This window comes from Ursus maritimus, unplaced genomic scaffold (genome assembly GCF_017311325.1).
Source record: "Ursus maritimus isolate PB19 unplaced genomic scaffold, ASM1731132v1 scaffold_2, whole genome shotgun sequence".
Lineage (NCBI taxonomy): Eukaryota > Metazoa > Chordata > Mammalia > Carnivora > Ursidae > Ursus > Ursus maritimus.
In genome coordinates this window covers 57291449-57318761 of record NW_024424452.1, presented here as the reverse complement: position 1 = coordinate 57318761, position 27313 = coordinate 57291449, and the positions used below count along the sequence as shown (strand labels likewise).

Below are 27313 nucleotides of genomic sequence, written 5' to 3'. Positions count from 1 at the left end.
TGATCAGCAGGGTAGACTACAGAGATATTAATGTTCTTCCAATACTCTATTTGCTCCCTTATTTTTCCTGGTCCTCTTGCAGTTATGTGGTTCAAGTGACAAGTGTTAACAAGTAAAGCATCAGTGCAAGGAAAGTGTGTAATTTACAGGCTAAGGCAGTAAAACCAAATGAATCACATGCTACTTTCTTTCCCCCCACTGTGACGACCAAGAAGGCCTTATGTTCCAGGGTTTGCACTTAGAAGAAGGTAGAGCCTCCCTGAGCCTGGGATCCAGTAGAACCCACTGCTGATCCACTGGGCCTGTAATATGGGCAAAAAAGGAGCATTGTTGTTTAAAGTGTGTAGGTTTGGGGGGATAAATTTTCACAGAAGCAAAATGTAGGCTCTCCTGACAATTATAAGACATATAAGCTAGCTAGCTAGCTAGCTAGCTAGATACTGATAATAAATAAATACATACATTTCTATTATTGTTTTTAGTGTCCTATAAAAAGTGAAAATTATACTTTCTGTTTCCTTAATATACAATAGAAAAAAGATAAATACAATTTATTTGTAAAATAGGAGAATTTTCCCTAACCCTTTCTTGAATAATTATATTGACTGCATTTATTTGTACAGAGAAGAAACTTTTCTGATCAAGGTCTAATGTTTCCATAAGTTACAATAAAAATAAACATTCCTTGAAATTGAGTAAGTTATTGTGAACAACTAAAATCCATTGGAACATAAAAATAAGTGTATTTTCATTTTAGTTCTTTGTGTTTTGCCCCAGTGTATGAAAGATGACAAGATATTTTTAAGTAATATATCTTTGGTAAATTACTATCATAATACTTGCACAATAGTGAGGCATCACGTTATTGAACATTTATTTGGGAGCTTGAAATATTGGTTCTATTGTAGATCAATCCCTCTGATAACAATTTTACTAGCTTTGCAATTTGCTATTTCAATTTAATATTGCCAGTGGTGTTAGACCTGCTATTACTTTTATTGCTTAGATTACTACTGAAAATATTGTTGTGAGAAAGAAGTAATATTGCCATGATTTTATTATTAGACCACTTTTCTTATACACAATGCCAGGATTCTACAAAAGCATCAGGCTCTCAGACCATATGGTATCATTTATATCTTTTATGACTGGCTCTGAGAGTTCTCCACTAAGAATAGTAATGGTGATTTTCAGAGCTATGATCATAGAAGCTCACCACTACATCAGATCAAATAAATATGATGCTCCAGTTTTGAAACTTGGCAGTACATTGTTGGGGAAAATAATCAAATAATGGCTGTCTCAGTTTTGTTTTTCTGCCCCAGGTAATTCCAAGATAATCTATGATTTAAAAAAAAAAAAGGCAAGATTTTCGAAAGCACGCAACAACTGTTAAATTTAAACTAACATATGATTTTTATTGTTGATTATTATGCTTAGATCATTTGAAAAAATGAAACATTATGTGTTACATTCTTGGGGAATGAATATCACAAATTCCCTTTCCCTCAAATTAGTAGGGTAACTCTCTTGTGTTGTTAAGTACATAAAATATGATATTGCTTCATACTATGAGCTTGGTCCCATTGGTTGTTATCATTATTATCTTAATGTTATTACATATAAAACATACTATTAAAGTATTACATATAAAACATATGTAGCTATTTTATATATTAGCTACATATTATATGCATTCACTACCTAACATATAAACTTTGAATATGACAGTTCATTTGTATATTCTTATATGTATATTATACATATACATATATGTATATGTATATTCTTGAGAGCAACATTTCTCGAAGTGTAATCAGGGGAAAGCTGGTGGTCCGTGATACCTTTAGGAGGTCCCCAAGAGCAAGCCTCTTGTTATAATGTTCTTGAAACATGATTGCATCTTTTCTCACTTTTATTCTCTTATGAGTTTATAGTGGAGATGTCTAGAAGCTTCCCGGCGTGTGATATTGCAATAAGTTCAATGCAGAGACAGATATGTGAATCAGATGCTTTCTCTTAAGTGAGATGTTAAAGACATTTGCAAAAATGTGAAATAATGCCAATTTTTTGCAAAACATATTTTGTTGTAAAAACATAGTTATTTTTCACAATATGTTGCTTATATGTAGAATGTTGAATTTTACATGAATTACTAAATAGATATTTAATTCAATTTGGTAAATACCTATAAAATATCCCACATAAACGAAAGTCTGTGGGGTCCTCGATGATTTCTAAGAATATCAGAACCTCACAAGATGAGAAGTTTAGGAACTATCATACCACACTTTTTCTTGTCCATCCTCAGTTACAATAATCTGTGTATCACAGAAGCAGGGTCGTGGTGCCTGTGCCACTTCACGGAACTGAGGAGATAGGGAACAAAGTCTCTCCTTGCTGTGGGGTTTTCTCTCATAGTTACAATATGGCTGCTCCACCTTCAGGTCTGCATTTCACTCAGGAGGATGCAGGAAAGGCCTGGGAGGAAGAAGAGCAATTCCTAAATCTGCAAAGCAAAACTTTATCTGTACCCCGGACACCCCTTCCCCACCCCTGCAGATTGCTGCTTTTGTTACACTGGCCAGAATGTTGTCATAGATCCACCAGAAGCTGCAAGTCATTTTATATTTGGTCCCATTGCTGTCAACCATAAAATCAATGTTCTGTAAGAGACTAATGGATATGGCAGGAAACCAGCCATAGCTGCCTCTCCTGCTTCCTTCATCTGAACTTAGTAAAATAAAGCCACCAAAAGCATATGGAAACAAGGGGCTTGAAATGGGAGATAATGCTTATGTGAGGAAGGAACTTGGAAAGGGAAGGAACAAAAGGGATAAACAGAGAATTAGAGAAACATCTAACTTCTCTTAATCTCAAAGCCATGGAATAGATGGAAAGAGGCTGTGGGCAGGTCCAAGAGGCTTCATGCATCTAGCCACGGTAAAGATGGAGCTTGTGGAGAGGTATTTGGGACTTGCTGCTTCTGGGCAAGCCGCGATTTCTGTGGCAAAGGCTGCAGCTGTAGAAGTCACCATGTCACTGAATTTTGGGAAGGACTGTTTCTGTCATGTGTTTATTGTAATAAACTTCTAAGAATAGTGGTTTCCACTTCATATCCAACTTCTACATCTCACAAGTTTCTCTGACTGACAAACTATCCTGGAACTGTTCGAGGAAGGGGATTTCGGGAAAGACTTCTCATCTTTGGACTGGTGATGATGGTGCCAAGTTCATAGTAAACCATCAAGTAAAACTGTCAACAGTTTGTGACGTGTAAATGCCACGTCTGAGATGTTTTCGTTGGGAATAAATAGAATAAGCATAAACAATTAGCAGAATCACATATTGTTTTTATTTAAAAAATGTCAAATTCCTAACAAACTTAAGTAATATTATGAGAAATGTATTGGAGGAACACAATACAAAATACATTTGGTTAATTGAATCCAAGTTAAAAAAACCCTTCAAAAATTAAGAAATATGAGGAAATACTTTCAATTCATGCATGATAAAACTAGAGAATATAACATCTCTTAAGTCTACATAAAAGCTAACATATAAATATTTGAAAAAGCAGTTAGTATAACTATACACCATAAATTACTATATTACATATAGTAATTCCTATTATGTATTGATTTTATACATGCATATGCATAGAAACATATGTTTAGACACTTATTTGTCATCACACGCACTGACTCTGTCTTACTGAACATTTTATCATATTTTTTTATGCTAGCAGATGCTTCAATTACATGTAAGACGTTTGTAAGAAAGGAAGAAAAATTAAAGCAGATTTCAAATGAATATCATACAGCCACATAGCGGCCTGGCTTCTCCATCCTTCCTAGTTGTTTGTAGAGACATTCTAATAGCTGCTGGAGAAAGACTCCTTGTCTTGATAGTTTTCCTGTTTTTTCTGCGCACAATCTTGGCGGTTGTTTTTTCCTCAGAGATTTCAGTATTTGAAAGGTGTGTTTACTCTTTGTTATAGTTTGGTTTTCCAAAGCTCTAAAACAATGCCTTAGGCTTCTATCAATAGCCAGGGACTCAGATAATTTCTCCCCAGTGCAATGAAAGTCCTACCTACACTTGGAACTATACTGGGAATAAACTGTATCAGAATAGCTTAATTTTCTTTGTGCTTTTTGGTAACTTAATTACAAATTTGCCCACTTGAACATTATTTTAAAATGGTGATTTTTGTTTATGTAGTTTAAAAATTATCTTGTCTGAAAATAATAATAGTTAAATAATATGTGCATTAGTATTATTTTAATAATTATTATATATTTCACACATTTTAGTAAAAAGATAACAACATAGTATATAAAATACAAGTTATGTGTGAAAGTTCTTAGTTTAAGTACAAATTCAACTTTCCTATAAACCTATGCTCGTAGTGAAATCACTAACCTTCTTTGGCCTCCACTTTCATTGTTGTAAAGGAATAAAAACTGCTGCAGAAAAATGGACAGGGGAGGGTGGTGCCAGACAGGCTTTTCCCTCTTTGAGAGAAAGTGTATATCCTTTGTGATATTGCTGGCTGTTGAAAAGGTGTGATACAAAGGCTCTTACTTACCACCATTACCCTAGCTTGGGTTTCTCCGTCTGATAGTAGGCACATGGTTTCTAATGAGCTCGATCTCATAGGCAGACATTGCTTGTGAGTTCCACAGTTTCTCTCTAGGTATTACTTACAAGTCTTCACACCTGGAAGACTGTATTCAAGATCTGTAAGTCATGGTTTTAATATTTATAGCATGGACATAGCAACAACTACTGTGTAGAATTAAGAGATTGAGTGCCTACAGGAGCACTTGATACTTTAAAGATACCGAACATACATTTTCCTTATGCAATCACGAGTACGTACTTTTAGTTTTGTTTTTGAACAATGATTACATTTTTGCAAGACATTTGAATATTTATCAACATTCTGAAACTTACCTATACTGTAATTTTACCACCTGAAATTCATTTGCTAGTTTCACACCCATAAATTAAGAAATTTATCTACGTTTTGATTTTGCAATGTTGCTTTCAACCTGAATTCCCTTTTTCCATAGTAATATTCAAGCTTAGAACTATAATACTCATCTTATTTCAATTCTGTTTTCCCACATGGGTAACTTGTAGCTTCATATTTTATATGACTAAACTCAAACTCTACTTTTCCAAATGAATTATTCTGTGTATATTTATATTTAGCTTCAACCATTTCTCTCTGGATCCTTTCAATTGGTTTAGCCACTTAAGAAATATATACTTAGTTCACACTCTATGTAATGTATTGTCTTAGGCTTTTGGAAGGGGAAATAGAAAGAAAAGAAAAGTAAAATGTTGTCCCAACTCTCAGAGAAATATAAAATGAGCTCACCTTTTCTATTTCTTTGAGTCTATTATTGTCCTCATTTTTTTCTCATAGTTTGCTCTGTGCAATAATTCCATAATTCAAATTAGTTTCACATCACATCTCAATAAAGCCGGCCTGTCCTACTGTGTTCTTATGAGGTTAGATGTAATAACATTTGTGAAGTCTACCGAACAAAGGTTCTTTTTAAATATAGGGAACAATATTTTTTTCCCCCGTTAACTCTCTCTTGTGTTTTTTTAAGGTAGGAGTCATGCTTTTTTCAAACTTGGTTTGTTTTGAATTCTAATTAATAGCTGTGTCACTTTGAACAATTTACTGAACCTTGCTAAGGTACATTTGCTCATCAGAAAAATGAAGAATATAGTAACACCTATCCCCAAGGACTGTTGTAAGGATTAAATGAGATAATCCATGTAAAGTGCTCAGCATAGCACACATAGAAACACTGAATAAACCATAAGAAGAAAAATAATAGCTAGCATTTACCACTAATTATAAAAAAGACATTGAGTTTTCATGGTAATTAAATTTACACAGAAAACCCATGAAGAAAGTACTATTGTTATAGCTGCAATAATTATTATTGTAGTTTTAACACTTAATTAGCACTGTGATAGGCACACAGTAGACACTCAATAAATATTTGCTATACTTTTGTTAAACTCTAGATTATAATTACCTTTAAGGCCTCAGTTAGCTATATCAGTCAATGTTCTTTCAAGACTAGAATCTGACCATGGCAGAAAAGAAATTTATTTAAAGTTGTGGGTTGGATAGCCCACAGAATCAGCAGGAGGACTGGAGATTCTGGCTCAGAGGCTATGCCAGGAATACTCCCTAGATCACATAGAAAGAGCAATTTCTTGAGGACATCAAGGAGCAAAAGAATCTACGACTGGCACCTCTAATACTCCAATAGAAATTATTGAACTCATCATTATCAGTAATGTTGCTAGATAATTCATTCATTATCAGTAATGTTGCTAGATAAACTGTGTTGCAACTTCCAACATTTGTACATCTTTGTTATGAAGGTTGCTGAAGGAGCAGTCACCTGTTCTTCATTTTGGAGAGCATATCCAAATGTGCCAGGACCACTGACTTAGAAATTTCACCCAGGCATTGAATGCTTCAGTTTTCATAGGATTTATTTGCAGTCCTTGTACACAGCTAAGGTATGGGCCAGCAGCCAGCATACCCGCTACTTGTGTTTTTCATATCTTTTCAGTATGATGTCATTAACAAAATACATCCTGTGGCATAATGAGTTGATCTATGTTCCTATGAAATAAATTGTACCACAGAGGCTGTGAAATGATTGAACCCCAGAATAAAATGAGAATGTTTGACTTTTGTACCTGACATATGAAAGAAAACTGCTTCTGGTATATTCTCTGTTTACAATGGCAGAGAAAACAGTTTGTACCAGAGAAGGAGCTCTATCCCTAGTGCCAGGAGTCATGCCACCAGTAAGCTACCACATCTGGAATAGCAGTTTTAATTAGAGTTCCTCTATGATTAAGCTGTAGCCAACATAGTGAGTTAATTGGAGATGGAATATGAATACCATCCTCACAATTTTCAGGACTGAATGGATCTCTAATTCCTGCAATTATGTCAAGTACACAAAACAAGCAATATCACTTTGGATTTAGTCTTTGGTAGGAAAGGGACACTTCATTTTATCCTTCTTACCTTAGTAGACCTTATTTCATAATACGTTAGGGAGCCAATGTTCTCCTATTCTAATTCTTTAGTCAAGGACTGGGAAAATAAAGATGACATGAGTTAAGGTCCCACTGGGCCTAATTTGAGGGGGATTCAGGGAAAACCCAATTTACTGTCTTATTTCTATATGGCTACACACTGATTCCTGGAATATTCTGGTATTCAGGAGCCCTAAGAACTAATTCACAATGTAAAGTAAAGATTTGCCCTACTTAAACTGTGTTACAGGAGTTCTGAGTCTTTGAAATGATTCAGGACTGGGAATTCAATAGGACCTCATTCTTCTCTCTCATGATGACTCAAGTCAGGTCTTAGTCACCAGATTTAATTTTTTTTTCAATTATACAAATCAAATAGGACCTCAGGGCACTGGTCCTATATTTAAATCCCTGGGGACCATGAGCTGATGAATAAACTGTAAAAGTCCTACTGGTTAGACCTTTCTAAGTAGCACACTGGACCTGTTGTATATTACAATACCTCTGATGATTAATAGCTGCTACCAAGCCTGTTACAGAGTATTACTTGTATCCTAATTGAAATAAGAATTTTCCTGATTTCACACAGATTTTTACACTAACTGGCATCCCAGCCTATAGAAAACAACCGTAGTTTTCATCAGAGATGTCAGCATTCTTTTCACCAATGCGTATAATGTTCTTTTTTTTCACCAATAAAAATTAGCAAACTCTTGATAGCTTCTTGGAAAATTAATCTTAGAATAGTTTAAAAAAACTCCCCTGAAGTATGATGGGTGATGGAAGTGGGGCATGATGAACATTGGCTTCCCAGTGAAGATCACTTCTTTGATTAAGATTATTACAGTGGCTGAAAGCAAGACAGCAGTAGTCTATTAGACAAAAAAGAAGGTGTTGTTTCTTGGGGGCAAGGAAACAAGCATGAATGATTAATACTTTGAATTATTCTGAGTTAATTTCAGTCCTCCTGTATATCTACCTTCCAGTTCCCATGTTCCCATGCCTTCCCAATCAGTGTTCTTTCTAACTTTAATTTAACCGATCTGGCAGGAATTTAAATTCAATCTTGGGATCAAAGTTTGTTTTGAAGCCCTACAGCTGCAAGAAATAAAAGAGTCCGTTAGCACAGTCTTTGAAAGTCTCCAACATTCATCCTATTCTTTGAGAAGAAAGTGTAGGCATTTGAGCTCTCTAAGCAAGCCATCTCTATTTGTAGTAACCAACTCACCCTCAGTCTTTGAATTTTTCATGTTCTTCATTCACTTCTATGCAGGCACATGGTCTCAAATGCTGTTTCTGCACATTCTAGATGAGCACAGGTGGTATTTCTATTGTCAAATTTCCACCCATAATACCATATGGATTTAAAAAGCCTCTGTCTCAGCTAGTCCGGGACACCAAGTATATGTTCTCCCTATCGCCCACAAGAGCTATTGCCAAACCACTTCAGTTTGGCAGATTCTTTGCTGCGAGTAAGAAAAACAGGCTCTAGCTAACCTAATCTGATGAGGAATTCATTAAAGGATATTGTACAGCATTTGGACTCATCGAGTAATCTAGAGAGGCGTACTCATGCTACATAGTCAAGATAAAGTCAAGAATCTTGCATAAGACTCATTTAGTGAGGTCATCACTGCTAACTGCAATAAATGCTAGACTGTTTCAAACACTACCATTACTGCTGTAACCACAACTTCCTAAGAAAATTCCTCTGGGCATCTTCTTTGCTATTGATTCAAAATCTGAGTGGGTACAATGGATTCCTATAGCTTATGTGACGCGCCCACTCCGTATCTGCATGGGCACTGGGAAAGTAACGACTTGAGTCTTGCAGGCTCTGTAGTTCAAGCTCTGTTTGGGTAATTTGTCAAACATTTGATAAGGAGTTCATAAACAGGACAATCCAAATGGCTCACCATATTGAAGTATTTTAATATAAAAATATGCTGTATCATTCAGAGATAAAGAAAGCAGGAACCACAACTTATTTCTAGGCAGCTACTGGGGAATTAGGATCAGTTTTAGATTTATGCCCTTGTGGAACCTTCACTTTTGTAGCCTCATAAAATTGGCCAGTTCACAAGCTATTGAACAGGCTTGCCATTTACTTTATGCAGCATTATAGTATTTTGTCAATTTCAGTACAAACTCTATACCCATGACTTATAGAATGGTATGAATAGACTTGCAATGATATGTGGCCACTCAAAGTCATGCCAGTGAATCACTGTAGAAGCTGGGAAAATTCTAAACTGATACAAATCATTCAAGCAGTCCCTATGAAATGTTTGGATAAAAAAACTTTGTAAAGGTAAAAATTGAATAATTATAGTCAGAATTATGGAGTGGGTCAGAATTTGTGTATTTGTTGTACTCCCTCAGGGGTCAGATTTTCAGTCCTTGGTAACTTTCTGCCATTCAGGACACTGATGGCCTGAATTTTCTCTCAACTATTTTTTCACATCAGCCCTCTTCCTACTCACATCCCCGCTTGTTTCTCAATTTCATACGTTACCTAGTTAAGGCCACAATTTCTGTGGTGTCAAGGTTTGCAATTAAGGGAGGCAAATCTTTGCTAGTGAAAATCAGAAGATAGAAGAATTCATGCTATTCTTTAGAAAATTGGGTCTTGAGGAACAAAATACAGCTTTATAACAGGGTGTTCTGGTTGGGCAATAACTCTGAAGGCCCGTGATAGGCATAATTTGATGTTTACTTGTCAGCTCTTGAGGTAGCACTTAGCATAAGGATAAACCTATTTTAGACTAAACCAACAAATTAGTAAGTAAAAATCTAGCCATAGAAGCCGAATTTCTTTTTGCCATGTGTTCAGTGCACAGTGCTACATTCAGTGTAAGGAAGTAGTGCTTGTTTTGTTAGCATATTGCTTACAGAAAATTTATGTTATTATAGTTGTTATTAGTATGTATTATTTCAGAAAATCCTGCATTCCCAACCATAAGCAGGAGATATGAGTTTGAAGGCACTAGATTGGTAGTGTCACAAACTCAGAAATGATGATTCTTTCTGTTTAAAAAACAGTTTCATAGATTCTTTAAATATATCTGACACACATTTTTTTTTGCTTTTTACCTTCTTTCATTTTAAGATGCCATGTCCCCGCCTTTTGCTAGATATTATATAATATTTTATTACAATAATGAGACTATTGCTATACTTTCAGAATAATTAAAATTGTCATCCATAAAGCATTATCATTTCTACCAAAAAGATACTTTGATTGTCTCAAAATGTTAATTGTTCAGGAAAAAAAAATGCATGAAATGTGAACAAGCAGGCTTTTACTTTTATATTAACAAGCAATTAAATAAGATCACTTTTTTAAAATGTCTGACACATAAGATATGCACATGGTGTATTGAAAATTCAATAGTATTTTTTGGCTTTTTATATTGATTCATAATATTTATTTAAATTTTAATCAAATAACACATTCATATGAATTTGTAAAAGCCATGAAAGCACCAGTTTCCTCCCTCAGTCCTTCCTAACCATAGTCCTACTTTCTAATGGAAGCAGATTCTGTTTTGGATTATTTTTGTGGATTTATAACTCAAAAAATAATTTCTAAATAATAATGAAAAAATACCTGATTACTTTTCTGTGCTTTTGAGGAAGTAAATTATATGTTCTCAAAGCTCTAGAAGCTTTAGAACACTTTAGGGGGTGCCTGGGTGCCTCATTCAGTTAAGCATCTGGCTCTCAATCTTAGCTCAGGTCTTGATCTCAGGGTCATGAGTTCAAGCCCTTGCTGGGCTCCACACTGGGTGTGGGGCCTACTTAAAAAAAAAATAAATGAAAGAATGCTTTACAACACCTTTGAAAATATATTCTAAATCAGTTCTGAACAGAAATTCTGAATATTTAAAAATACATAATCAGTGATATTGGTCATTGATTTTCACGCTCATCAATATAGGCAGAAACAACAATTAGGGTTTACATATTTATGACTGGTTATTTTACACTCTGAAATTTTCAGTTTTCTACTCTTACCTAATTAATTCAATTGTGAAGCATGAGAATAGAGTACAAACATATAAATACATAAGATCAATATGTCAATGCAGTAGTGTTAATAAAAATATTTGCTAACATTAGAGTTATGAAAGTAAAGATCATCTGTATTCTACATACATAACGATGCCAATAAAATTTACATGAAGGATTATTGGAGGGGCTGTATTAATATTTAAAGCACTTAAAAGAGTTTCTGTCAGAGTAAGAACTAATGAGAGAGACACAGAGAGATAGGGATGCGGGGAGAACAAATTAGTTCCAAAATTAGCTGATAAAATATCAGGTGTTAACTAGAGTTACTATCAGGGGAAAGGGGGGAAAAAGGAACAAACCTTGTTCAACTATTTAAAAAAAAATACTTTATTTTTAATGGAGAAGTAGTAGCAGTATAGAAAGTCAACATGGTGCCTCACTAGTCTTCTATAACTTATTGGAAAATTGTCACCTAGCCTAATTCTCTTTCCCTCCACAGAATTCATTAACATCATGCATTTCTCTTTGCATTATTCTTTGCTTCATGTGAATTAGTTTTGTTAAGAAGACTGATTGACTATAAATTCCTGTGACCAAGAAAATGTTTATTACCACTATTATTATTGTTACTGTCTTATTTCATTTCCCTATAGTCCCCAAGACCACGCCATGCAAAAGTACTCAGTTGGTACATACTTAACGGGTATTTCCACATTAATATCTCTCTAGTAATCTAGATACTAAATTTAGTTTTTCTTCGTTATTTTTATACAACATTAATTTGTTTTTTTATAAATGTATTCACCCCGAAATGTATGGCTAATCATTGCTTACTTGTCATTTGAAGAGCTATAGTATTTTATCTTTGACATGCCTTCTGGCAACTGCTATAGGATAAAATGTTATCTTGCATCCCCTAATCATTGTATTTTGTCTTTGTAGTTATATAAAGTTGTATCATTCAAATTTCATGTTCGCATTCTATAAATATGGATTTTATTAATTGCCAAGCACAAAAGAAAAGATATCCATGGGAATATTTCTGGAGATTCTCTTGACTTCTAAGTAAAATGAATTTCAGAAACCGAAGATGTTATTTTACTATCAGAAATTGTCTCATGTCATTTGCCATTTAAAAAAGTAAGATGAAAGGTTTATCCACAGTCACTCTCATAGACTGAAACATCTGTATGCTCTGTGCACAACAGGTGTCCAATAAATGTTTTGAGTGACTGTCAGTAGTGCCTCTTAATGACTTCATAATGAAGTAATTATTCAAGTGCCATATTAAAACTAGGTTTCTTAGAAATTACATAGTGTCAGTTTTCAGCTCACATACACTATTACATACACTTTGGTAATATAAAATATATTCTATTTTAAAATATTATTTAACTTGAATAAAATTTACTAATTTAGAAACTTCCAGAATAGTATTATAACAAACAGTGAAAATAATTAAAATATGCATAGCCATGAAACAATAAAGTCTTATCAAAAGTGTTCAAGTAAAAGATGACAATGAAATGAATGATTAGTTTTCAAAGTGGCGGCATCTGCTCTGTGAATAATCCAAGAAATGCTTTCCAATTTCCATGCATCAACTCTTCTATTCAAAAGAGGGAATTTCTCAAAAGAGACATATGGGACCAAAAGAAATGTAGGGTACTGTGAAATTGGAATTTTAAAATTCATCTCTTATTTATACCCCACTTACTTAAAAAAATGATTCGAAGCATATCAAATGGATACATGCTCAAAAATCTTCCTTCATAAATCATTTTTTCCTTTTGTTTTATTTTTTTTTTTCTTCTTCTGGTAAAAGTCGATACCAAAATGTCCAAAAGATGCCAGGGCTCTGTATTCATTTGCTGTAGAGGAAATAACAAGTCCAATATACATGAATATAATTTTCGGTTAATTGCCAAAAAGTTGTATTTGCAGCATTGATGAAAGAGTCTGGATTTGAATATTGAAACAGCCCTAATACATAAAATAAATATAAATTAATAGCTCTAAATATGTATGTGTATTAATGTAATTTGCCCAAGTGAATGGCATAGTTTAAGAAGTGATAAATTGGAGGTTTTAAACTCGTGTGTTAGACACTGCCCACATCAAGAAATGGCTGTTGATACACCTTGTCCAAATCCAGTTAAATAAAAGTAGCTGCATCTGAACATTTGAAAACAACTGTTTTTGAATTGGATATTTAAAGCTAACTAAATGGTAATTTAAAGAGCTGTTTATAACATCATACAATTTTAAAGTGAAATGAGATGATGATCATCCACAATGTTCTATTTCAGCCTCAAAGGAGGAAATGAACGCAAGGAGAGACTGAGGTTTCATGCATACCATGTAACTCTTTGATGGGTAGAATAGTGGCTAAAATATCATCTGTGGGGAGGAAACTCTCAGCCATCTACTGCAGTGAAATGGTTGCAACATGATATTCTTCACAAAATTATGTTTTAAAGAAATAGTATAAGCGATTAAAAGGGTTTTTTTTTTTTTTTGAGTCCCTGTTCATAATATTTACTTTGGAAGAAAAGGAGAGATGGGGGAAAGGCTATACTATCTCTTTTTCTTGGCGTATTAAAATGTTTTTAATGAGGTAAAATTATAAAACATAAAATTTGCCATTTTATCTATATAATTCAGTGGCACTAATTACATGAACAATGTTGTACAACCATCACCACTATCTTTTTTCTGAAAAGTTCTCATCACTGCAAACAGAAATTCTGCAGCTATTATGCAATAATGTTCCATTCACTCTTCCCTCACCCCCTGGTAAATTCTAATCTGTTTTTTATCCCAATGAACTCGATTATTTTAGATATTTCACATAAGTGAAATCATGCAATATTTGTCTCTTTTTTTGGTCTGGCTTATTTCACTTACATATTTTCAAGGTTTATTCATGCTGCAACATGTATCAGAACTTCATTTTATTTTTATGGGTCAATAATATTCATATATTGTCATAATTAGTATATGTATTCATCTATGGATAGATAGTTGGGTTGTTTCCATCTTTTGGCTATGGTCTCAGCCATCTTTTGTGTTTAGATAATTAATAGAACTTTAGATGATTGCTTATTTTAGCGTAGCAACAACTTTTGTTTCTATTGTTGGTTAATCAGACATTTGAAAAGAAAACAACTTCAGATATGATAATTATCAGCACAAAAACAAAAGCCAGAATTACAGCTCTAAATTCTTTCTAATTTTTCTCTTTGGTATACACTTTGTTTTAAATTACCTTGTCTTGACAACTTAGAATATAGTTAGTTAAAAGGAATAACCAGAATGCATAGTTGAATATTGTAATTTTCTATTTTAAAAGCTTTCTCTTTTCTTTGAACGTTAATATATTCATTTAGTAATGAATATATATATTTTCTATACTGAGTTAATGAAAATATTTCTTTAATATAAAACAGATAGAAAGGATTATTAATACCAATGTCAAAAATGAAAGCTAGATTACTGGCTACTACTTGAGGGAGAAAGTTCATTCAAATACCATTCAAAAGGAGAACATGGAAAAATTAAATTCAGCTTAAACTTTCTGGCCAAACTATTTGTTTTAGTACAAATTATTTTAATTATCTTCTACCATGAAAGTTCTATTTTAAGGGGAACAATAAAGAAAACAATTGAAAGCATCAGAAAAATCCCAACTAGCTATTAATTTGCTAAACACAAAATAATAGGTAGTATTTGTTTTTATATTAACATATTAAATGTGTTTGAGGAAAAGGGGAAATAATTGTTTTATTAAAGTATTGAATTTTAACATTTTTCCAGATGAATTCAAGTTCTTTATGAAAAGGCTACCCATGAATTATTTCCTCAACACATCTACCATAATGCATTTGTGGACAATGGATTCTAATTTTCAGCGTCGCTATGAACAACTGGAGAACAGCATGAAGCAACTATTCCTGAAGGCGCAGAAAATTGTACACAAGCTCTTTAGCCTTAGCAAGAGATGCCATAAACAACCCCTCATCAGCTTGCCAAGACAAAGGTAAGATATTTGTGGCAATATAGACAACTGAGGACATTGTTTTGACAGTGAGCTCTATTTATTTTCTGAATGCAGATGTGGCAATATACATAGCATGGTGTTATAATTTATATCATTAGAGATAATTTGAAAACATTTTCTCTCAAGTCTCAAGATAATAAATTGTATTTTCCAAAGCAGTAATCCAATGGAGAAGCCATATACTGACGCTTCCTTGTTTTTCATTTTCTTTTAGTATCAGAATCAAGAAATCATTCTGTTTTGTGTGGTAGTCAACTAATAATTGTATTTCAAAGTGAACAGAAAAACACAAACCCTACAGCGATATTGTAAGCATAGGGAGTAAGCAGGACCACAAAGTGAAATTTCTCAATATGTAATTTTCAAATAAAAGAATTTAAAGATCATTTTCTTGGAGCAGTGTTCATAATACGTGAGTAAACATGAACAAACCTCATTCTACACGAATCTCTGAAAATTGCTGAAAAACGTGTAATAACTTATATGAATAATAACAGACTATTAAAATATTTGTGTCTGAGCTTATTTTGTGAAGCTCAGTTTTTGATTTTGCAATTATTGTTGTGAGAAGTTGTATTTATTTATTTGAAGTCAGATTGTAAAAAATACAGCAAAATAAAAAGCCAAGGAAAAATATAGGAAAATACCACCAAACAAAACTCATCTGTATTAGTATCTCTGTTATATAATGCTTGAATTTTGACTTGATGCTTCATTATGAGCAGAAATCTGTAATTACAGCTTTTTTTCACTGAAAAAAAATGCTGAAAGTCTATACATTTTTTAAAACTTCAATTTCAAAATAGATCATTGGCATTGTTTTTATAATACAGTGGATTTTAGAATACTCAAAATTTATGCATATATCACTTCTTGAGAACATTTTTGTTGTCCCAAAAAGCAACCCAGTATCAATTAGCAGTCCTTCCCCCTACTCGCACACCCAGCCCGAGGATATTTGCCTCTAGAAATTTGTCTAATCTACTATTTGTCCCAAGAATGTGCCTATTTTGGACATTTCATATAAATGGAATCATATGATATGTGGTCTTTTGTAACTGGCTTCTTTTACTTAGTGTAGTGCTTTCAGGTTCATCCACTTCGTAGCATGTTATCAGCAGTATGGGTATCTCACATTTGGGTTATCCATTAATTATTAGGTGGATATTTGGGTTGTTTCCACTTTTGAGCTAGTAAAAATAACGCTGCTATGAACTTTCATGTATATTTTTTGAAGTGGACATAGATGTTTCGTTTTCCTGAGTACATACCTAAGACTGTAATTGGTAGGTCATAAAATAACTTTATATTTAACATTTTGATGTGATGCCAAATTGTTTTCAAAGGCGGCTGCATCATTTTATACTTCCACCAGCCATGAGTGACAGCACCAAACATTCCACATCTTCCCTAATACTTTTTATTGTCTGTCTTTTTGTAATAGTGATCCTAGTGAATGTGAAGTAGTACATTTTCGTGGTTTTAATTTGCATTTCCCCAATGACTAATGATGCTGAATATCTTTTATGTGTTTATGGTCCATTGTGTATCTTTTTGGGAGAAATTTCTATTTAAATTATTCCCTATCTTTAAGTTGTCTTTGATTTCTATTGTTGAGTGGAAGTGTAAGTTATATATTGGAATGCCAGTCTCTTATCAGCTCTACGATATACAAATATACCCTTCCATTCTCTGAGATGTTTTTGTACTGTCTTTATCCATCTTTTCTCTCTCTCTGTCTCTTTCTCTTGTCAGTCTAAAAGTCTGTCGATTTTTGTTATCTTTTCAAAGAACTAACTTTTGTTTTCTTAATATTCTTCACTATTTTTCTCTTCCTATTGACTTTTCCACTGTAATCATTAGTATTTCTTTCCTCTATTTGCTTTGTGCTTATCATGATTTTCTGTTTCTAGTTTTGTAGAGAAAAGGGTTAGGTTATTGATTTGAATACTTTCCTCTTCTTTAATATAGGCTTTCACAGCTATAAATTTCGCTCTAAGCTCTGCTGTAAGTTTCATTATTTTATGCACCCTGTAAGTTTCTTATTCCTTGCTACATAAGATATTTTTTGTATATCTGTCTGCATACTTCCAAGGAACATTTCCTGATAGATCATCATGGCTGGGGAAAGCCACTGTTATTCAATTATAATAAACTCTATGCTCTATGTGTGTGGCTTAAATACAGTTTGTAAACCACTGAAATAGATGGTTCTTCACTCAAACAAAATAAGAAAAGCAAGAGGATAAGGTAGGTTAGGAAGCAAATTGATGAGTTTGGTTATTACGATGTTCTGTTAAACAAGTCCAGCTGGAGCAGGGTATATACATCTGCAGCTCAGGAGAGATTTGAACAACTGGGATGGCGATTACCAGTGCACGTGAAATTGTGCAATCAGAATATAATACCATGGAAAATGCACAGACAGGGGTGCCTGGGTAGCACAGTCGGTTAAACCTCCAACGCTTGGTTTCAGCTCAAATTGTGTTCTCAAGGTCATGAGATGGAGCCCTGCCCAGTACATTTTTTTAAAAGTGGGATTCTGCCCAGTGCAGAGTCGGCTTGCGAATCTCTCTCCCTCTCCCTAGGCCCCTCCTGCTTGTGTGCTTTCTCTCTCTTTCTCGCTAAAACAAATAATTAAATCTTTAAAAAAAAAAAAAGGAAAATGCATAGACAGAATTGAACATATATTTAAGGGGTGAGTGGAGAAATGGAAACTGGAAATGAGCAGATAGTGGGGTAAATATATCAGGAGAGATACATTAATTTCTAGTAAAAATAAATAAAATATAAACATACAAAGATGTCATAAAAGTGCAGGATTTGTAGGAAAAGTATGAAAATATGAAACAATCCAAGTTGGATGTGTACAGAATAAATAAGCAGAATAAAATAAAGATGACAAAAGATAAAGATGTATTATTTGGTACTAAATTTAATGGAAAATAAATGGAACTAAATTTAACTTAACTATCTTTTTTAAATTTAGCATAATTCCTATGTTGGTTTTTTACTCATCACACACACACGAAACGCAGACTTCTTGCTAGATAAAAGATTTTATTGAATCTGAATTTTTTCCATCACTATTTTTCTTTTACCAGGAATGTAGGATTTATTTCTGTTTTGCTATTTTTTTTCAATTTTAATGGAATAAAAATTGAAAAAAAAATGACATTAAGGAACAGTAATAACAGCAAACTAGGCACTACAGTCTTTTAGTAGGATACAGTGTAAAAAAAGGGTTGGATATTTGTGGGGTATGCTTTCAAAATTTTCTGAAAGAAGAAGTAGATAAGCAATACCCATGACTCACTTCCATTTGAGATTTTATTTTTGGTCCTACCTTTATGGATTTTTTCTCAGCTTTTTTCTTAACTTCATCCCACCCTAGTATTGTTCTCTTACTCTAAAATGTGGACCAATAAGCAAAAACAAAACAAAATGAGACCAGCAAAATGAACCTCAACTAGTAAGACGATTTCTTAACACTTTATAATGACATGTAGGTTGAAGTTTTTCTTTGTAATGCATAGTGTAATTGAGATAAAAGAGGACACTCAGATTAATCTCACCAAGTTTACATTGTACCACTGAATTCATATGACCTTAAAATTCTCATTCTTTTTTTTTTTTTTTTTGGTTGGTGTTATCTCTCCTTTTACTTACAGTTATTTTGAAGTTTACATATACTTTTTCTTCCAGTTATGGTGAGGGTATGGTTTGGTGCAGTTTTATTTTTCTCTTCTTTTTGTTCTATATTTCTTTTTTTTAATGTTTTTTTAATTATATTATGTTAGTCACCATACAGTACATCCCCGGTTTCCGATGTAAAGTTCGATGATTCATTAGTTGCGTATAACACCCAGTGCACCATGCAATATGTGCCCTCCTTACTACCCATCACCAGTCTATCCCATTCCCCCACCCCCTTCCCTTCTGAAGCCCTCAGTTTGTTTCTCATAGTCTATAGTCTCTCATGCTTCATTCTCCCTTCTGATTACCCCCCCTTCTTTATCCCTTTCTTCCCTAACGATCATCCTAGTTCTTATGTTCCATAGATGAGAGAAATCATATGATAATTGTCTTTCTCTGCTTGACTTATTTCACTTAGCATTATCTCCTCCAGTGCCGTCCATGTTGCAGCAAATGTTGAGAACTCGTTCTTTCTGATAGCTGAGTAATATTCCATTGTATATATAGACCACAACTTAATCCAGTCATCTGTTGAAGGGCATCTCGGTTCCTTCCACGATTTAGCTATTGTGGACAATGCTGCTATGAACATTGGGGTGCATATGGCCCTTCTCTTCACTACGTCTGTATCTTTGGGGTAAATACCCAGTAGTGCAATGGCTGGGTCATAGGGTAGCTCAATTTTTAACTTTTTAAGGGACCTCCACACTGTTTTCCAGAGTGGCTGTACCAACTTGCATTCCCACCAACAATGTAGGAGGGATCCCCTTTCTCCACATCCTCTCCAACAATTGTTGTTTCTTGCCTTGTCTATTTTTGCCATTCTAACTGGCATAAGGTGGTATCTTAGTGTGGTTTGGATTTGAATTTCCTTGATGGCTAATGATTTTGAACATTTTTTCATGTGTCTGTTAGCCATTTGTATGTCATCATTGGAAAAGTGTCTGTTCATATCTTCTACCCATTTTATGATTTGTTTATTTGTTTCTCACGTATTGAGTTTGAGAAGTTCTTTGTAGATCTTGGATACCAGTCTTTTATCTGTAGCATCATTTGCAAATATATTCTCCCATTCTGTCGGCTGCCTCTTAGTTTTTTTACTATTTCCTTGGCTGTGCAGAAGCTTTTTATCTTGATGAAGTCTAACAAGTTCATTTTATCTTTTGTTTCTCTTGCCTTTGGAGATGTGTCATGAAAAAGGTTGCTTTGGCCGTTGTTGTAGAGGTTGCTGCCTATGTTCTCCTCTAGGATTTTGATGGATTCCTGTCTCATATCGGGGTCTTTCAACCATTTGGAGTTTAACTTTGCGTATGGTATGAGAGAGTGGTCAAGCTTCATTCTTTTGCATGTAGCTGTCCAATTTTCCCAGCACCATTTATTGAAGAGACTGTCTTTTTCCCACCGGATGTTTTTCCTGCTTTATCAAAGATTAGTTGCCCAAAGAGCTGAGGGTCCATTTCTGGGTTCTGTATTCTGTTCCATTGGTCTATGTGTCTGTTTTTGTGCCAGTACCATGCTGTCTTTGTGATCACAGCTTTGTAGTACAGCTCGAAATCTGGCATTGTGATGCCCCCAGCTTTGTTTTTCCTTTTCAACAGTTCCTTGGCAATTCGGGGCGTTTTCTGGTACTTGAATAAATTGTGAAGCTTGTGGTAATCTGGCTTCTTTGAGGTAGTAAAATTTGCTGCTATTCTAAAACGTTTGAGAAAGGGAACAATGACATATTCATCCATTAAAAGACAATAATTCCAGCAATTATTAAAAAATATACATAATCCCTACAAAATAATTCAACTACCTTATTTTGTGCTGTTATATGTTATTCACAGAAAGGCCAAGGATACTTAGAAATATTACATTTAAGGTGTGTTGGTAAAAGTTTAACAACCAACTTTACGGCGGGAAGGGGACCCTAATTTATGGCATTTACCAATTCTTGTGATATGCATAATTGGCTCTTCCAAGCCAATATATGCAGACAGCAGCAAACCACTAAGAATTGATTAAAATATTTTTATAAAGTTATCTCTTCTTCATTAATAGTGGAGGGTGAGATATGATAAAGTCCCTTCCCTAACATCACAGGGAAAAAGAAGTTTAGGTCTATGTTATTATCTAAGAACTATGTCATGCACTTCCTATATGTGCTCAACAATGGGATTTAGCAAATTGGCACATGGGCCTAACTGGTTCTCCACCTTTTTTGTATCATCCCCCAAGGAAAGACTGTTTCATACATTTCAAATTGTTGAAAAAATCAAAAGTAGAATGGCATTTTTTGGTTGATGAAAACTGTATGCAACTAATGTTTAATATCCATATATAAAGAAGCACACTCACATTTAATATGGCTACTCTCACACTATAGTGACTGAACTAGGTAGTTGCCACCTAGTTATATGGTCCTGAAACCCTACAATATTTGTTATCTGGCTCCTTACAGAATAAAACTTTGCTGACATACGTTCTACCATGTGCTCTATCTTTAAAAGTGTTATTGAGTGTTTTAAAAGTATTTAATCCATATATCATTGAAATCTTTTGTATTATAAATACATGTTATAATATATACAGGATATTATAACTTTAGTTTTTATCATATGGAGAGCTTATACAACCAGATTGAATTCTGAGTCCTGAGTATTCATGGAGCAATATTGAATATTTTACTAATAATTTCTCTAGTATAAATATATTTTATACATATACATATATTACATATAATGTATAATATATAATGTATATGGATATATAAAAATATATTCATACATGTATTTATTAGCCACCCAGTGGCTTATATATAATATATATATATACAAATATATAAATATATACCATATATAAGTATATATACAAATACATAAAAATACATACATATATATACACAAATATATATATTTATACATATATACATATGTATATGTTTTTTAACTAATATAACACCTTAGAAGTAGTCTAAAACCCTATAGATCAAAATGATTTTAATTCAAATGCCATCTCAAATTGATATCCAAATACAGAGTTGGATTATTTCATTAAGTCAGCCAACATTCCCATCTTTTTCCTCCCTCTACTCCTGAGCTCCAATTCTAGTACAATTCAGAATGGTACTGTGACCATGAACTAAGGGGAAGGACAAAAAAAACAAAAATGAACACTTAGGGAAAATGAAGTTTAAAGATTTAACAGTGTCTTTGGGTAAGAGAGGATAAAATAATCTGGGTAGCTGAAATGAACTGTAGCTGGTAATGTATTCGGGAAGGATTGCCCTGACCACTGGAACACTCTGAATATGAGATTCCGGCAGAGTTTACAGAAAATCTGAATGTTTGGTTATCTGCTGGAGTTCCTAGAGATAGCTCTCAAATCCACAGACAGCAAGTGCTCAATAAATATTTGATAAACGCTCTGTGATATGTTTTCTAATATTTTAGTTCAACTTCTAGAATCATAGGACAGTGAGTTGTCATTTTATGTAAAATGTTTTCTACTCTATATAAATTGGATCCCTTGTTACAATATGCATATCATGTTCTGTTTATTTGGCCAGTAAGCAGGTGAATGCCTTCCCTCATTCTTTCAAATGGACATGAGAAGTGTATTAGTTCATTAGAGCTGCCCTAACAAAATACCCAGATGGAGTGGCTTATAAATAGTTCACAGTTCCGGAGGCTAGAAGTCCCAGTCCAGGTGCCAACACGGTAGGGCTCTGGTAAAGGCTCTCCCTCTTCTGACTGCAAACTGCTGACTTCTCACTACGTCCTCACATCATGGAAGGGTGAGAGGTTTCTTTGGAGTTTTGTTTATAAGAATACTAGTCCCATTCACAAAGGCTCCACCTTCATGAACTAAGCACCTACCAAAGGCCCCACCTCCTAATACCATCTTCTTTGGGGGTGAAGATTCAACATGTGAATTTTGAGGGAACACAAACATTCAGACTGTAGCCTACAGGGCCAGTCTACCTATCAGTAAGACCTTGGGATGTGGGCAATGAGAAGTGTAGCTAACACTCTCTTGTGCAGAAATCCTGTCTGTGGTGGGTGACAGTGAAGCTGGCATGTAGACCCAATCTGGGAAAGAGAATTCAAGTATCATTCAAACCCTTATTTCCACTTGACACCTAGATCCAGTGCATTTCTCTCTCTGAGGCTTTGTATTCAACTTTTTTTATTTCTAACTGAAACCTGACTCTTTCTGTACCATATGTGTCACCAAGTATTTACACCACTGTAACACATGCAAAAAAAATAGAAATTTTAATATTTTCAAAGTGAAAATGAGAATGGTATCTATATCTGACATGCAGGAATAATGTGCAAAATCCTTTAAAGCATATTTGTTTTTCCCTTCAGTTTCTCTTCATCTCTTTCAGCCTATTTCTTACTTTCCTTTCTCCTTTGCTGAATAGCCAGACATTTTTTTTTTCTTTTAACCTCCCTCTTTATTGACCCTCATTTCTTCAATATAACCCCTTTTTACTGAAATCTTCCTATGTTTTTGTTATGCAGAGTGATTTGGTGCTCTTAGAAAATCAATTTACAACTTCTCACTAACCTACTGCAAAATGGTGCCTCCCCATCTTTGACCCACTTTCTCTTTTAATGCATTAGAAGATTACACATAACAGATTTTTTTCTCTTTTTTAAAATTGTTTATACTTTCAAATATATGAGATATCTGATTTATCCTCCAATAATTTTCTCTTATACCTTAAGTAATTCAAATTGGTTTCCTTCACTTATAATAATAGGGGAAATTTTTAGTAGATATAAAATCTAATAAAAACCTGGATCCATTTTGAATATGTCCTGAAAGCAGTAAAAATGAAGTATAAAAATGTAATTTTCCCATGATAGTAAATGTCTTCTACCTGCCATAAAGCTTATTTGAGATAGAGAAGTATCTTCAAAGTCTAATACTATAAATATGCTTGCTTTTCTGTTTGTTTTGATAGTTAATTTTGTCAAAGCCCATGTATTATTACAGTATATAATTAATTTTCCAAAACACCATTATTGCACAATGTTAAGAAAGGCATTTTGAGAGGATATTGGTCCAGGGATGGGGGCAATAAGTAGTTGCCAAGTCTTAATGTCGCATTGCAAAAACTAATGTAGAAACTAATAAATATATAACATTAAAAGCAACAATATAAGGTAAATATAGCTATTAAACATTGAGGAAGAATCACATTTTACTTGGCACAGGAACCAAAGGGAAATATGTGAAGATAAATTGCAACTTCCTAATTTCTGAACAGTAGAATTATATAAATGAAAATAATTTTAAGTCATTATAGGACATTTTTGTAAGTAATTTTCATGCTTTCAATAAAAACAATCAGGAATCACAATCCTTATCTTGTATTAAAATATATAATTTTGGCAAAAAAGAAAGATTTTGATGTTTCTTTAATAATGAAGAGAGACAAACTTTGGTTAGATAAAATAATTCATATATGATATTACAATATTTATTCCTAGACAGCATAAATTAACATGCTTAGAAAAGACATTTATACATAAGAAGCATTTTTTAGACTACTGCCAGCTTGGAAAAGAATAATTCTAAGATTATAGGTAGTATACCCTGACTGAAAAAAGGAAAGCCTGGGGTGGAAGTGTATTTCATCTAGGTCATTTAATGACCTTTATTTCAATCGTAAAGAGTCACCTTAAATGATGAGTTAAGAAAATCCTCTCTCTTGTTTGGGAAATATGGAGTTGAGAGCTCAAGACTCCTCCCACTTACTTTCTGCCATGTTTGTGGTTATTTGAGCTCAAATTCCAGCCATGCACTCTACCCTCATCTCCCACTCCCCAGCTGATAACCTGATACATAGTTTCCTTTTAGTTGCGCTATATGCACAACAGCTTGAACACTTATTCCTAAAAGCCTATACTTGCTAAAAATTAAGATTTAATTACTTTATAGTGGACGAACAAAACTCTGTTTCAGTTGTGGTTTAATCAAATAACTCTTTTCTCTATATTGTTTTACATGATATTTATCTTAAAATCTATTCACTTTTTTTCTGGTCCTGATTTTTTTCCAATTTTGTTATCAAATTCAACAATCGTTTTGAACTAAGTTTTTGTAAATGCATATCTTCAAGTGTTGTCTTGGTGACTTCAAATATGTAATGAAAACCATGATTGTAAACTAGGCATTGGTAATGGTGGTATAGAACTTAAAGAATTAGTTGGTATCAAAGAATCAATGAATTCTATAATATTTAAGGAATGGATCTGTAATGTAAATCCTTATGTTGGCCACTGCTTATAGTTGATTTTGGACTACAAAACCGTGACAATAGGAATATCAAACGTATCGTTAAAAAATTAGAAAATAGCAAATTTAGTTACACAATCCATGGCTAATACGTCAAGAGAAACATTCCAGGTCCCTGCCATCTTTGCCTTGGTCTTTGGAGAAAGAAAGCAACAGTGATGTAAGAACACATTTTATCCAAATTCATTATTTCAATTACATTATTCAGTATACCAATGTACTGGTTCAGACAACACCCTTCCGAAGTTAACAATGCTTAAAATAGGGAAAGGATCAGAATTAAAAGTCTTTATAATTTTCCTGGGCAATTTTCACTTTTATTTACATGTTTTATCCTATCACCATTCTCCCTTTATCCTCAAGAGAAGAAAAGCAAAACTGAGTGACAAAGTGTTTGTACTTCCTAGTACCAGGTATGATATTCAGGTGACATGTACATAAAACATTCTGTAGCTTCATATGCCCTCAATGTAGCTTTTCTGTTATCTTAGTGGCAAATCCTGTAGCTGAAATCTTCTGTAATGACTTTGACCAGCAGATGTCGAACTATTTGGTCTCAGGACCCCTTTATACTCTTAAAAATTATGGAGAAATTCAAAGAGCTTTTGTGTATGACAGATAAAAATCCATGTAGATATGTATATGCGTATACATATATGCACACACGTACTATAGTAAAAATTGAAACAGAAATTTTTTGGGGCGCCTGGGTGGCACAGCGGTTAAGTGTCTGCCTTCGGCTCAGGGCGTGATCCCGGCGATCTGGTATTGAGCCCCACATCAGGCTCTTCTGCTATGAGCCTGCTTCTTCCTCTCCCACTCCCCCTGCTTGTGTTCCCTCTCTCGCTGGCTGTCTCTATCTCTGTCGAATAAATAAATAAAATCTTTAAAAAAAAAAAGAAATTTTAAAATATGCATTTATTAATACAATTCAAAAGAACAATAAATATGATCACTGCATGTTAATATATATAACATTTAAATTTGAGTGATTTCTGCAGAATTGTTTAATATTTGGCTTAAGAGAAGATAGCTGAATTCTCATGGCTGTGTCTCTATGCAATGGGTTGCAAATTGTAATTTTGTGATCTCACGCAGATTTATTTGAGAAGTGAGTATTGTAATAGCCTTTTCAGATAATTGTGGATATTACTCTTTATAATGCACCAAAAATTCAACAAGTGGTAGATTTTAAAAAGTTACTTGTAATTTGGAATCTAAAACCATGTGATTAACATTTTGACATCTTTTACATTAAATTATTTTGTCTATCTTGAACTTTAAAATGGATCTTTCACCATGCATATGAAATCATGGGCCAGTCATTTGGAAAATACTGATGCACTTAGTTGACAACATATCATTACAAAATGACAAAAAAAAATCATTCCTTAATATCATCCTTGGGTTCATGAGAAAAGTCTTTATTTATTGGGAAGCCATCACTCTCATTGTTGCCATTACAAGTTTTCCAAATATCTAATTTTCACTTGAAAAGCATACTTTTAACATTGATATTAAAGATGTCAGTGGTCTGTCTAGAGGTGATAGGTTTGTTTCTTTCAGTTTTGATAACAGATCTGCCAAATATCCAAGTCTCAATAAACTAGTTTCTCAATTATTCTTTCAAGTAAAAACGGTTTGCCATGAAAAAAGTGCTTACCTCAGCTTGCAGCTGAAACAATTGCACAGGTGTTTTGCCTCAAGGCAATCATTATAGTTCAGTGTGTAACACAAGTGCTTTATTCATATTCCCATTTTGTTCTGACATATGGATTTGTACTGAAAATTGAGACACAATAAACTTTTTTATACTGCTTCACCAAGAACATTTTTAACTGAAACTTGCTTTCTTTTTGTTCTACAAGTATGTGGCAGAAAATACTGTAAACCTACTTGTACAGCAGTTTGGTTCCGCAACTTTGCTTTGTGCTAAGTCTCCACCAAGAGTTTACTCACCACTGCTTTTGGCATCGATGCAAATGTCAACACAATGCAAAAGAAAAATAACGTCTTAGTATTTCTATGCACTACCTTTCACCTTGGGTACCCCCCTGATAGATTTGCCTCCCCTTTCCCGCTGCCCACGTGCCCACACCGAGAGCTATGTGGACCACTGCCATCATGCTGCCCTAGATCAATTTCAACTCCTCGTAAGAA

General features: G+C 33.8%; 1 protein-coding gene across 2 annotated transcripts in view; it reads left to right on the top strand.

Moving 5' to 3' along the window:
* Positions 1 to 27313, top strand: part of BRINP3 (BMP/retinoic acid inducible neural specific 3) — a 361285-nt gene that overhangs the window by 270979 nt on the left and 62993 nt on the right. For both annotated transcript variants that reach the window (XM_008685663.1, XM_040636019.1), the window contains one exon: positions 14920 to 15142. In XM_008685663.1, coding sequence (XP_008683885.1) covers positions 14920 to 15142 — 223 coding nt within the window. The remainder of the gene's footprint in view (positions 1 to 14919; positions 15143 to 27313) is intronic.